Source organism: Echinops telfairi, unplaced genomic scaffold (genome assembly GCF_000313985.2).
Source record: "Echinops telfairi isolate 266 unplaced genomic scaffold, ASM31398v2 ScPeMD7_22;HRSCAF=79, whole genome shotgun sequence".
Lineage (NCBI taxonomy): Eukaryota > Metazoa > Chordata > Mammalia > Afrosoricida > Tenrecidae > Echinops > Echinops telfairi.
Genome location: NW_022103919.1, coordinates 1,926,736 through 1,941,192, shown reverse-complemented (window position 1 = coordinate 1,941,192; position 14,457 = coordinate 1,926,736). Strand labels below are relative to the sequence as shown.

The 14,457-nt window shown below is 48.8% G+C and overlaps 1 protein-coding gene across 1 annotated transcript in view; it reads right to left on the bottom strand.

The window, feature by feature from the left end:
- The window catches only part of RALGPS1 (Ral GEF with PH domain and SH3 binding motif 1), a 353,981-nt gene that overhangs the window by 197,832 nt on the left and 141,692 nt on the right, over window positions 1-14,457 (bottom strand). Inside the window, exon 6 of the mRNA XM_045288509.1 lies at window positions 11,024-11,116. Coding sequence (XP_045144444.1) covers window positions 11,024-11,116 — 93 coding nt within the window. The remainder of the gene's footprint in view (window positions 1-11,023; window positions 11,117-14,457) is intronic.

Below are 14,457 nucleotides of genomic sequence, written 5' to 3'. Positions count from 1 at the left end.
GATGGCGGCAGCAGCATATGTGCGAATGTGCTTGACACACTGGAGGAATGTATGGATTGTGATAAGAGATGTAAGAGCCCCCAATAAAAGTATTTAAAAAAATAAAATTTTAAAAGTCCAACCAAAACAGTGACTTCTGAGGGACCCTCCTGGGCCAGTTCAATTCAAGGGAGGGAGGTCAGACCAGAAGGTTGTGGTGACTACGTTTGCGGGACGGTTCATTTTGATAGGTTTTCTCAAAGTGCACAGGGCGACCATGGGGGCCGATAGGAAGGCATTTTTATAAAAGTGGAAATGACCTTGGTGAGAGAAGGTCAGGAAAGGTGCACCAAGGAATTTCTTTACATCAGAGCAAAGCGCCTGCTGGAGGGTAGCAAGGACTGTCCTAGGAGACTTTCATTGGGAAACCTTATCCTCTCTACCCTACAGCTTTAATCCTGCCCTTTCAGACTTCTTTTCATCAAAATTCAAAGAACATTGAAAATGAACAAGATTTGAATCCCACAAGGTTACCAAAACGGCTGTTTTGAGGCGATGTAGGTCAGAAAACACGGAATTCTTCTGGGAAGGGTTAGAGAGAGACGGAGGCCCTTGCCTTCAGGAACACACAGACCTAGAAGCAGATGTCGATGTCGAGAAACAGTAAGTACACATTTTGATATTTTGGGTTTAAAAAAGATTTCCATGATTTGGTACCAATGCTTTTTATTTACCCTGATATATGTGCACAATGTGTGCTGTTAGATACCGTTGATCCTGTTTCCAAAAATTTTGTTAATATCTTTAGGGTTTAGCCATGCAACCCAGGGGGTATTCTTACAAAGTCTCACAGGTAAAGCTAATGGGTTGAGACGGGTCCCCTAATCTAAGTTTTCTGACAGTCTATTCAGGTTCTAGAAGATGGGGCAGAGGCAAAGGGGAGTCAGACAGCAATGTGCATACCCCTTCACTCAACCCGGGCCGAGCAATGGCGAGGGGTAGCCAAGACAAGGAAGGGTCAGAAACACTGAGTGGCCTCTTAGAAATGACAACGAAGTCCATTAGGGCATGGAGGGGCTGCAGGACGGAGTCCTGGAAATTGCTGGCAGAGGTCAGCTTGGAGAAGCCCCTGAAGCCAAAAACTGCACAAGCAGTTCCAGAAGTAGGGGCACACAGAATGTGCAAGGGAGCAGCTGGGTGGCTAATGGAGGTAAGGAACGCAAAAGGCCCATGCCTTTTGGCAGGTTGGGTTTTGTTTTTGTTTTGCTTTGTTGTGGGTTTTTGGTTTTGTCTTTGACAAGGCCATTTGTGTTTCTTGGCCATGTGATGACCATTTTAATGGGTTCTATTTTTCTGGATCCTGTAGCTCCACTTGCAAGCAAGCTACCAATCACAAGTAGCTAAGTATGAACAGCGAATACTAATCAAAAGGGAAAGAATGAGGTGATTGTGGCCGTGTTTTAACAGGAAATTCCTCTGGCCAATTCCTGCGTCTCTTGCACACATGACTTGGGCACTGGGTTCTGAAGCTGCTGGTGGTAGCAGATGCTCCGCAGGCCATGGCTGAATGAATGCTTTACGGCTTGTGTTGTAGGGTCAGGAAGTAGGTGTGAAGTAGGTCAAAGAACAACTTTCTGGCATTTGCTGCTGCTGCCAAAGTGCCTCCATTGTGTCCTCTGTTGTGCTCTGCTGTGCTCTCAGTGCCCATGAGCTTCATCCAGCGCCACATCCCCAAGTGCAAGTCACTTACTCACAGCTGTTGAGTTCATTCTGACTCACAGACACTGGAGGACAGGGCAGAACTGTCCCCTTGGGTTTCTGAGACTAACTCTTCAGGGGAGCCGAAAGCCTCAGCTTTCCCCCATGGTGCAGCTGGGGGTGGGGATGGGGGAGGTCAGATTCTTGCTGCCAGACTGCTGTCTCATCCCACCACAGGGGTAGGCCTGCTCCCTGCTGCTGAGGACAATGGACAGGCTCCTGTGGGCGGAGTTCGCATCCTACTGATAATGGTCTCTATCAGTTGGGCCAGGGATAGGCCAAACCGGCTCTGTCCCTCCTCTTATTGCGTGTATGTCCCTAGACCACCCCTTCTCATTGCTGTGTAACCTATAGTGCAGCCCCTCCCTGTGATGTATGTCTCTACCTGTAATTAGTGGGCTGGCATGCCCCCGAAAGGGATATAGGAATGGATCAGCGAGAGAGAGAGAGAGAGAGAGAGAGAGAGAGAGAGAGAGAGAGAGAGAGAGAGAGAGAGAGAGAGAGAGAGAGAGAGAGCAAGAGAGAGAGAGAGAGAGAGAGAGAGAGAGCGAGAGACGCTCTCTTTGCTGCTCACTCCCTGGTCACTCCCCTCTTCTCTCCCTTGTTCCCTTGTCCTCCTTCCCTTCCCCCTCTGGCCATGTGGACCACCAAGCTGTGCTGAGGTGAGCAATGCTACCATGTAATGTGTCTAACTGCATTATTGTAATATCTCTCATGCTCTCGATGACTTTAATACTTATATATCTCAACTGTACAATTGTGATTACTGAGCCTGTGGGTAGTAGTATTAGTAGTAATAGCAGGTGGGGCTGCTCCTCACCCGGGGCTGTCCCCCCTCCACCTCCTCGCCATTTTAATTTAATATTACACAGCTGGTAGTTTCAGACGGCCAACTTTGTGGTTAGCAGTCAACGCATAAGCACAATGTCACCAAGGTTACTTCCCCAAATACAAGTTCCCCTCAAACACCAACCAGGGCTATCCTTCCCTCTCATTCAAGCTTATGCTACAGTGTCACTGAAATCCAAGGTTAGAAAGCCAAATCCAGGGCTGGGAAGTCAAATTGTCTGGCCAAATACTCATTATTACAAACCTAAAAGTGATGGAATGACCAAATGGAAGTGTAATTTGAGCAGTATCCAAAAATGGTGGCATCAGAGCACCTCCCTTTGAAGGAGTGGTGGTACAGAGACCCTGAGCAAGCCAAGGCAAAGGGAGAGAGCCCTAAAAGTGATCTCTACCTAGGTGAGGGAAAAGACCAGCGTCATCTTTTAGGGAGATAATCCAGTGGCAGTCAGGGTGGGTGGTACAGAGTACGACGGAAAGAAAAGAGACCAGCTGGAAGACCATGGTGACAGTTCAGGTCACAAATAAAAGGGCTGGCTCTGGGGGATGGCAGTCTACGACAGCCTATTTGAGAATAAACAAGGAGCACTGATGATGGTGGTGATGAGCATCGTCATCCCAGCAGCTGCTAATCCTTAGTCTTGACTGGTGTCAGGCCTGGGTCTCCTTAACATCTTCCTTTATAAACTCTCTAATCCTCACCCTGCTCCCAAACCCCATGGGACGTATTCTACTGCCCCTCGTTTCTTGACCTGACATGCAGGTCACACATTTTTAGACCCCACAGCCACCTGAGGCATAGGTTGGGGTGGCAATTTCTCACAGGTGGCTTTACCCATTATGCTTCCCTGACACTTCCCCAGACACGGACAGAGATTTCCTGGGTTCATTTTCTGGATGGGCAGTGTTTCGTGTCTCTGAGGTTTATATGGCTACCTGAGCCCCAGTCCTTCAAGTGCATGAGGCCTACGGCCTATCCCTTCTTCCTCCTGCAGGCATTAAAACTCTATCCCCGTCTGCAAGGTCATATATATAGTAATTTCTCTTAACTGCTCGGGTTCTGACTCTAAGGAGCCCTAGTGGTACAGTAGTTAAAAGTGCTCGGCTATAACCCAAACTTTGGTGGTTCAAAGTCACCAGCCGCTCTATGGGAGAAGGATGTAGCAGCTGTTTCCATTATGATTTACAACCTCAGTTCAGAGGGCTGGAAGAGGAGGAGGAGGGGAAACGCAGGGAGAGAGTGAGATCAATGAGGGTATTACAACAAATGAGTTGAGACAAAATAGATATTGTGTATAGCTTGTGGAGTGTAAAATTGATGATAAGCTCTGTAAAGCCTCGCCCACTTCATTATAAAAAGTTTTTACAAAAAGACTTAAAACCTTCAAGTCCCTTTGGAGCAGGCCTATTCTGTTCTTTCTGTACGTTGCTCTGAGTGCCAATCAAGTTTGGGTGCGGGGGTTCTGACTGGGTGCATTCTCTACTTCTAGCACATGGTGACTTCTCGTGCTTGGCTTCTAGTTTAGCTTTGTTTGATTTTCTAAATTTGGCTGTATTTTAGTCAACATTTATTTCTGTGTATGTTTGGAGTAAGAGCTTGAAAGAGAAGAGCTCTTCAGCTCAATCTACCCTAGGGCCTAAAGTTCAAATCAGAGTCTGCCAAAAGACTCGTCTACCATTCACTGATGTTTCTCTGGAAACAAAGCTTAGTTGCAAACATGTCAAGTGTAAGCTATCAAAAGAACACCCAGGTAGAGAGAGCTCTAGGGCTGGAGAATGAGTCTAGGGCTTAAGAGAGAGGTTGGGCTGAGAGATGAAAGATCAGTCATCACTGGGTCAGAGACATGATAGTTGAAAGTTTCCAAATCAATGTCACCTAGGGATGCAAAGCAGACTGGGGAAGGCAGAGAGCAAGGTCAAAGCCCTGCAGACCCACTGTCTGGTGGGTCTGAGGAACAAAAGGTGCCAAAGAGCACCTAGCTGTCAGAAGACAGGAAAAGACCTAGGCTGAAGGAAGAAAGATTTTCCAAGAGGGGATGTTGACTATGTCTATTGGTGAGGTCATGTCAAAGACTGGAGTGAAGATGTCAGCAGGACTGACTACTGAGACCTTCCAGAAGAAATCGAGGCAGGACTGCTGAGGAGTACCTGGTGACGGGGGCGCACACACGCGGGGAGGGGGTGGGCTTGGAGGAATGAGGAATTGGAGCCTGCAAATGTCAGTTTCCTCTGTCGTCCATCTCCTCACCCCAAACAGGCAGCCGATGCCTTTAACTACCTTCTCCCCCACAAGGCCTGCCCTCAGAGGGGATGGGAGCAGCCTTCTGAAGAGTATTTGAAGAGCAGCTTTATTTCTCTCGTGGCAGAAGTCAGTCTTGAACTAGACGTCAATGATCCTTTGCCTTCCGATGCCTGGGAGTGAGAGAGAGCCCACTTGCAAGCAGCATCTAAGAAGAGTTCATGGAGCCCCTTTCAGGGCATTACCCTGATGACCAGGCCTCCTCAACTGTTAGTTACCCTTTCAGTTTTTCCAAGAACTTCAGTTTTCACTCTACTGCTGCAAATGAGTCAAACTCTTTGGATCAATTCAGCAGGAAAGGGCAAATCATAATAGGAATGTGCACAGAGCAAGCAGAGCATGTGTGTCTCAGTGTGTGTGTGCACGTGTATAGGGAGTGTGTAGCACATGACTGTAATTATGGCAATGTGTGACTCATCCATACTCCAGGAATTCCATATCCTCAGGTCACCCAAGAATAAATCAGTTTCCTCTGGGGATCACTGATCAGAGGAAAGGTTTCACCCTCTACCCAAGGCCAAAGCTTTAGGAATCATCCTCCAATTCCTCTCTTTTCGCCCATCTCCAACATCCCGCTCATCACAGTACCTGTCAACTGCTCTCCGCAGAATGCATCCCATGTCGGCCTGTTTCTATGCTCACTGGGACCTTCCCCAGCCTCGCCGACATTGCCTGCCCCTGGATTCTGGCCTAATAAGGCCCTGTGTTTCCCCTCTTGGTTCTCCCTGAAACCTCTGTCTGATTTTCCCCACACCATTGTCTCCCCACCAAAGTGACAGCCTCAGAAACGTACACAGGGTGGCTCTGAGTCGGGCCGACTGGACGGGAGTGCAGACCTTGCCGCTGGCACTCAGTAAGCAGCCACAGAGGCCAGCAGGCTGCCCTGCCTACAGCCAATGATCAAGTGACCAGCTAGCTACCCACTCCCTTCGTGACAGTCCTTGTTGGAGGTCATCTATGGTTCAACCAGTGACAGGTCTCCTCCCAAACCTGTACCCCTCTTCTGCTCAAATCGCTCACATATCCGGGTTCTCATGGAACACTCAAAGTAGCCACCCGAGAGTCAACTGTGTCCCACCCGCCAGGTCTATCGATGTGCTTCCCTTAGCATGGAGGGGCCGATTTCGCTCGGCCCGTGTCCAATCTACTTTAAGCATCAGGTTCCTGCCATTAACAGGTCATCCAGCACACAGCAAGCAGCGGGACTATGCGGTTCGGGCATGGCAGGGCGGCATCACACTGGCTCGGTCACTCTCATCTCAGACGGGTCTCTTGGTGTCTTGGAACCTTAGTTTCCTTTTCTCGAAAAGTGAAGATTATGGGTGCATTACACGTTGGGATGAAGAGGCTTGCTATTCCCCTAAAGTTGTGGAAGCCCACAGGGGCAATTCCACCCCTCCTACAGGGTCGGTGTGAGTGGGAATCGATTCGATGGCGGTGAGAGTTGAGTTTTTACACTTTGGGACTGTTATGGCTGGAGCCTCTAGCGCCTGTGGCTCCGCCTTGCTCTTGGGGGTCCCATGAGTCTCACCAGTCCCAGCTCAAGGGATAGATACGAGGAGAGGGGACAGCCATATGTTCTATGGCTAATCTCACTGCTGGAATTTAATGGGAAAAGGAAGACGTGATTCAACACAAAAGCATGTACAATTCAAACAACAAACATATACTGGGCTGGGCACCAGGGATAGAGAGAAAAATCGAACCTCATCGTAAAAGAAATAAGAGTCAAAGGTGTGGGAGAACAGTCAACACCAATGACAGTACACATGCAGTGGAAGCTGTGGGACCAGACAGGTGTGGCAAGGGAGCTTCAGGAATACACAGGATTCTCAACACACACCCCACACACACCCTGCCAGGGTTGAGAGTGAACTCCATTTGCTACATGCTCTGCGCCAACTGCTTTCCCAGAATTAACAGGTCAGGTGTGTGGGACAGGAGAGTCTGGTCTGCAACAAAAGTGGGTTCATCCAGCAACAAATGGCCACGGAGACTGCATGCTGTGATCCCCACAGCGAGGAGTAAGCCACGCCCTCCTCTTTCCCTAACACAACAGTCTGGCAGTTGCTACTCTCTACTTCCTGGAATGCTGCATCCATCTGCCTTCTGCCCCAGTAAGTGGCCCTGTAGCCAGGGAAACAGCCCTGAATCTCACTCCTTAAAAGAAAACAGGGAGGTTTCTCAGGGCGGAAAAAATTACAAAAACAGAAATGTGCTGTTGCCCTGAGTCCACTATCCTTCAGTGACACGTAATGTTGGCTCCCGAGAACCTCCACGGCTCCCACCACTGAAAGCCCACTGAGGTGGCGAAGACAGCAAGCAGTCGATCCCAGGGGAAGCTATGGCGTGCACTAATCAAGGAGTGAGTGGCCAGACAGCACTTTGGAGGGCAGTCTTCAAGGTCTGACAGCAGTTCTCTGGCTCACTGGTTGCATGGCCCTTTTCTGATGGGTGGTCCTGATGCCTGTCCCCTTCTGCTGCACTCCAGGGATTAGGTGCCAGGTGCAGCCAAGTCAGGAGCTCAAAGGCCTATGGAAATACTGACAGTCAGTCTACTGACCTCATCTTCAAAATTCATACTGTAGCACTTTGAAGAGGAGAGCAAAATGAAATAAACAGGACTTCTCTCCTGGCGGACTAGCAGGTGGCTGGTTAGATGTGTCCTTGTATATTTCCTAATAGTTGAGTGTGGTGGTCAATGGCATGGACTTGGGAACCAGACTGCTTGAGGCCCTGCCACTTCACTGTGGAACCTGCAGAAACCATTTCACCTCCCGGTGCCTCTGTTTCCTATGTGTCAATGAGCATAACGACAGTACCTGCCTCAATCCACTAATACATGTAGATATATTACAGAAGCACTGGCGAGAGCCAGAACACGATGGGCTACCTGTTTTTCCGGGTCTCACAGGTTTTGTGACTTTGACAGGGTATAGATAGTCTTACCACTTTTCTATCTCTTGTGTTAGTAGGAGGTCTGAGTTTTTCTTCTTTGACGAGTTGACCAAGGGTCCAGTTGTCACAGGTGTCACTGTGTTTTTATTTAGTCTGAGCTAGAAAGAAAAACCCAGCTGGCCCACACAGTCTGGGAGTTAGGTGAGGAGGTCCGTGTTTCAAGGGAGTCCTGAGTAGGTGTGTTCCATACTAGCCTCTTAGAGAAGCTGTGGGGGGTTGTTTTCACTGTAACAAAGACTCAGACAACAGGGAAGACTTGGCCACCCTGGAGCAGGGCCCTGGCAAGCCAAGCCCAGCAGTCTGGGGCACTGCCCTGGCCTGACACTGCCCCACTGGCTGGAACACAGCGCAGTATTCCTTTGGGGGAGAATGACCAAAAGTTGCACAGTGGACCTTGCCCTGTCATGGATGGATCCCTTCGACACCCCTATTCCTTGTGCTCTCGCATGACAGTTTACTCAGGGCGATCCCTGAAAGTTAAAATACTACTGGCAGTGAGGTCTATGCACCATGGAAGATTCAAAATTCATCCTTCCAGATCCATGCATAGTTCCCAGCAATCCAAGAAACAATAACAGTTCAAAGATGGAAAATCCATTTGATAAAGAATTTCCAAGCAACCTTTGAAAAAAGCTTCATGGCTCACAGAGAATCACAGAGCTGGCAACAACTGCAGAGACCAGTGGCTTCCAAACTCGCTTTTGACCTCTGAAGCTGCTGCTTTTTTTTTTTTTTTTTGGGGGGGGGTGTCATTTTATTCAGGGTTTTACAACTCTTATTACAATCCATACACCCACTGTATCAGGCATATTTGTACATATGTTACCATCATTTTCTAGACAATTACTTTCTATTGAGCCCTTGGTATCAGCTCCTCTTTGTTTCCCCTCCCTCGTGACCCCTGATAGATAATAAATTTTATTATTTTCATATCTCACACTGACCACTGTCTCCCTTCCCCCACGGTTTCCCTTGTTCTTCCCCCTATAGAGGGGGTAGGTGTGTGGTTGTGTGTTGATCATAATGATCGGTTCCCTCTTCCTCGCCCTGCCCTTCTAATCTGGTATCACTCTTCCCATTCCTGCTCCTGGGTTGTGTGTGTGGTGAGCTCTTATCTCTTATCTACACCTGTGCACAGGCTCCGGTCTAGTCCGAAGTGAGAAGCATCACTGGGGTCATGGTGGTGGTGGGTGAGGAAGCCTCAAGGAACCAGAGGCATATTGGGTGTTTCATCGGTGTTTTAATGCACTCTGGTTGACTCATCCGTTCCCTGTGACCCCTCTGGGGTAGATGTTCCACTGCTGTCTACAGGTGGGCTTTGGGTCTCTGGTCCGACCACCCTCATTCTCAACCATATGGTTTTGTTTGTTTGTTAAGGGTCTTCTGATGCCTGTTCTCCAGTCCTGATGACACCTCATGATCGCACAGGCTGGTGAGCTTCTTCCACGTGGGCTTGTGGTTTCTCTGCTGGATGGCCACTTATTTCACTTCAAGCTTTTAAGACCCCAGATGCTGTATCTTTTAATAGCCAGGCACCATCCGCCTTCTTCAACACATTTGCTTATGCACCCATTTTTGTCTCCAGTGATTGTGCTGGGAGGTTGAGCCTCTCAGATCGCTAATTTGTTAGAACAAAGTGTTCTTGTATTGAGGGAGGGTATGAGCAGACGCCTGAAGTCCGTCCACTACCTCAGGGTATTGCCATATAAATATATGTACATAGGCCAATACCTCTGTTTTTATGGGTTAATGTATTTACATATGGACACGCCTCTGCTTATACCTCTATCCACAGCTTTGTTTCCTAGATCCTTCCTGTTTCCTTTTACCTTCCTCCTGCCCCACCGTCATGCTCACCCTACTTCTGCCTCATGGTACTTCCTCTCAGCTAGATTGTTGTTGCGCCAGCGCACGCCCCACCCCCACCCCCTAGGATCTCTATATCCTCCTCATTATTGATTTTTATTCCCTAGTTGTTCCCCTGTCGATCAAAGCCACTGCTTACAGAAATTCACCCAGAAGCCTAGTTCACAAAACCAGTTTAATCTGTGCTTCTCTGGAGAAAGCACTGCCCAAATGGTCGGCTTAGCACCTCAGCCCTCTCCAAGGTGGCTCCAAGCAACCCTGAGGCTCCACAAAGCTCCATCTAGGAAACCAACCATCTAGGCCAGCTGCTCTGGTAGCTATGGGAACGTGAGTCCCAGAGAAAGAGAGTAGTGAGTGTTGCCATTCTCTAAAGGCAACCTTCGTTTTCTGATTCCAGACAAACACTTCCCGCTTTACTTTGCCAAGACGAGACTATGGAAAATTGCATTTTAAAGGATACAAGGCTCATTTCTGATCACCTACAACATAATCCTTAAGTATTTTAAAGGCTTCTGCACTAGCCAAGTATGAAACAGGGCCCAGCCGCACTGACTGGCAGGGGAAAAAAAAGTTCGGAAATGAGTTGCAGAAGCACATCTGACAATTCCACACAGTTCCTTCAGTTCTGTGGGACATAAACAGGTCTTGAAAGGCTTGGGTTATGTGGCTGTGCGAGACCCTGGGCCAGGAGGTGAATGCTAATGAGCTATGGAAATAGCAATTACTTCCCCCGTGTCAGGCACTATGCCAAGCTAAGGAGGATACAGAGGGCGGGGATATTTTTAAAATATTTTTACAGCAGAAAAACTTTCCTACAGACTCAATTATATAACGATCAGACTCCACCTCTCAGCTGAAACTACCCATGGCCTTCAGGAAGGGGAAGAGACAAAAAGCCCACCAGCTCTCTCCTCGACCTGACAGTCACAGGTCTCTGCAGAGGAGCTCTCAGCTCCATGGCCAGCGACCCACCGCAGCTGAGAATCATCGGCCTAGAGGCCTTCCTTCCCACGAGCAATCTGGAGCCTTCCAGAGCAGGAGAAAGGGCAGAAGTCACGCCGCTGGCCCAGCTGTAGCGCACATCATTTAGCACCCAGGAACCTCCACTCCAGAGTGCTTCCCAGCCCAGCCATGGCAGTGTCCCCTGAAATGGCCGAAGTCACTGTGGGAGAAATGATGGGCTCAGGGAGCATTCTTCTGTCATTGACAAAGGGCAGGGAGTCACAGCAAGTCCTCTGGGACCCGAGGAAGAGAACAACTCCACCAATGAAACGGCAGCCCACACTCAAAGAAACAGATTCAGGGAGATTCACTTACAGCCCAGGTCTTCGTCAGCCTGAAGATGGGTGCGCTTTGTAATGCGGACACCACAGACATGAGAGAATGAAGGTTGTTGAGTTCTAGAAGTTTCTGGGGGGGGAAAGACATGGGATAGATTATTTTGCTGCCATAAGCAACAGAACAAAAACATGTCCAAGTGTTACCAAATGTTGTCATATTTATGACATTCAATTACACATAAAAATATCTCGTGTAGAAAATATAGTTCTAGGAAGTTCATAGAAACCATATGCTCATCTTCCCTCTCAAATCGTCCAAACGTGAGTCTGCATCTAAAACATTTGCACAATTTCATAAGCTGACTGGTCAGGTTGCTAGACAGAAACGTGGCTCGGGATGAGGCTTGGTGATGTGCTTTTTGTTCTTTCTGTAGATGCATCTGAACACCATGCGCCTCAGCAGGCTTTTGTAAGCTAAAACCCTGGCCATGCCAAAAATATCAACATGGGTTTTCTGTGGTTACCTTTGCACCAGGAATGAGAGCGGTTGAGGAGAGCTGTTATCAATCTTCATAGTCCCTCTCCTCTGGGAAGACAATGCCTGGCTTCTCAATCACTGGACCGTGCTCCTTTGAACCAGGCCCCAAGTTAGTGAGCACATTTGGATTCAATTCAGTCTCAGACAAGTTCCTCACCACGGAGGGCAACAGAATGAGACACAGTCGAGAGTAAGTGGAGAAAAATGCGATGGCTGTTCTTGGGGGGGCGGGGGGGGGGGGAAGCTTGCTAACAGGCCTAGGATCCTTGTCTCATTCTTCAGAGTCAGTAAAGTTTGGGTTAGCAAGCAGGCTCTAATTAACCAAGAGATCTCTGTTCCAATCCCAGCTCCCACGACTTGTGTGTCCTTTGGCAAGTCACGTAATACTACTTCTGAGCCTTGGCATCCTTCTAGTTACCCGGTGGAGGGACTCAGGGCACCTGCCCTGTAGGAGATGGTCCGTGCAAATGGTCCGCCCAGGCTCTGGCAGCAGAGACGGTGCTCAGTATGATGTGGGTCTCGTTATTCTGTCTGGAAGACTCTTTCCCCTCCATCACTTGTCTGTCTGGGGCACTTTCAAGTTCAGATGCCATTTCCTCTCATCAGCCCTTCCCCCAAGTTAGGAAGGCTAGGGACCCCTCCGCTGTGTTCCCACAGCAGTGTATGTACACCCCAGGACAGGGGAGTGCATTTGGTTCTTCTGGCCTCTCTCTATGTCTTCCCTGAGACTGGAGATGAGATTTCATCTGTCATCATACCACTACCTAGCCACGTGCCCACACATAATAAACCCACACCAAATCCACTGCCCTAGAGTGGTGTTTCTGACTGACAGTGACCCTAAAGGGCAGACAGACCTGACGATCAGACTCCACCTCTCAGCTGAAACTGATTCCAAGGCCGTAAACAGTCAGTACAGCTGCAAAGTGTCACATCTTTCTCCTTGCAGCCCCCCTGGGGATTGCACACAGATGACCTTTCAGTAGCAATTGAGTTCATCAGCCAGGACGCTACCAGCACTTCTTTCAGCACATAATAGGACCCAGGAAAGTGAATTGCTGGAAGTGTAGTGGTTACAAGTTGGGCTGCTAACCGCAAGGTATGCAGTTCAAAACCATGCCACTCCTCGAGAGAAAGAAGGGGCTTTCCACTCCCAAACAGAGTTAAGAGTGTCAGGAACTCACAGGGGCAATTCTACCCTGTCCTATAGGGTTGCTCTGAGTCGGCATCGGCTGGCTCGGTGGCAGTGAGAGAGAGAGAATAAAATGAATACATGAATGAAAGACTTTATTATGCCTGGTCCTCATAGTTTTGTTCCTACTCAGAAAAGTCTCTGTTCAGGGCCTCTGTCCTTTCTGATCCCAGTCTCTCTGGGTGCTAGCTGCTCTCTAGCCCTTCAAGGGCTGCGGTTGGTGCATAGGACACCTTCGGCACCCCCTGTCCCCAAGCTCTCCCTGCCTCTCTTCTGTGAGTTCTTTGTCTTTTATGTGCCCCTACAAATACCCTTCTCCCAATAAAAGCTGGTGTGTATTCTCCCCAAAACAACAACAAAAAGAAATGTCTTCTTTACCACACAGATGAATACTTTTGTTTCCTATTAGCCTGTAACATTCTAATGGTTCCCTATGTAAGAATCGATTCTCTGAGTAAACAGATTTTCATTCTGCTATCTAAATTGCCACACTTCTAAAAGAGCCTCCTGGGAGATTACCTAATCCACTCCTTTCATTTTATAGATGGGAAAAACCAGGCACAGGAGAGACATATCCAGGGCACAATGCCAGCCGATGATCCGCCATGAGAAAGAACGACAAAAACTAATGAGGGGTCCTTTTGAGATTTCTTAGGTGGGACCATAAACACACTTCCAAACAGAAAGCCCCAAGTGGACTCACATTCCACTTTACTCCCGGCTGAGCACAGAGACGACTGACTGTCGTGTTGTCTAGCTCAGCACCAAGTACTTCAGGAAAATGCACGGGGCTTTATCTGGAGAATGCACAAGTGCTAAAGGTGACATTAGCTCCTGAAGCACTTCCATATAAATGCCCTTCACCTTCCCAGCAGGCACTGAGACCTGAGCTCCAGTTCCTGTTCTGCCACTGACTGGCCATGGGGTCCTGGGCATGGAGACTGCACCTCTCTAAGCCTTGACTTCCTCCCCTCAAAAGGCTGATAATGCACACAGCAGGGTGCACTGTGAGCACTGGGTAAAATGCCAGGAAAGCAACTGATAGAGTGCCTAGCAGCTCATGCACGTCCTCAGTCAGTGTTGGCAAGATAACACATGCACACACAGCAAGGAGTGGAGAACCAGAATGATGGAGCCGCTGCAGAGGCAGGCCGGCCCAGTGGGGGGAGAGCAGTGTAAGAGGGGCTGCTGACCAGGACATGGAAGTGATGAGAGTGGTCAAGGCAGGTCCCAAGGTAAAATGCAGCCTGGCCTTGCAGGGGAAAAGGGAAGTGGAGGAAAAAGGCTGGGTGCAGATGTGAGCTTGGTGTCCAGCCACTGGCAGGGACAGAACCTGTGAGGCCAGGGCAAAGGACGCTGGAGATGGGCAGCAGGGTCATCTGGCTCAGTCCTTAATCTCAAGCCTGGGGTGGGGCTGGGCTCTGATGATTGGTGGTAAGATTGTGCAGGATGTTTTGTTATTACAAGTATTGATGTGAACTCAAGTCCTTCACTCGCTCAGTGCCACTGAGTCGATGCCGACTCACAAAGGCACTATAAGACAGGGTGAGACTACCCCTGTGGGTTTCTGAAACTGTAACTCTTTTTTTTTTTTTTCTTCTTTTTTAACATTTTATTAGGGGCTCATACAACTGTTATCCCAATCCATACACACATCAATTGCGTAAAGCGCATTTGTACATCGTTTCTCAAAACATTTTCTCTCCATTGAAACCCCCGACATTGGGTCCTAATTTTTCCC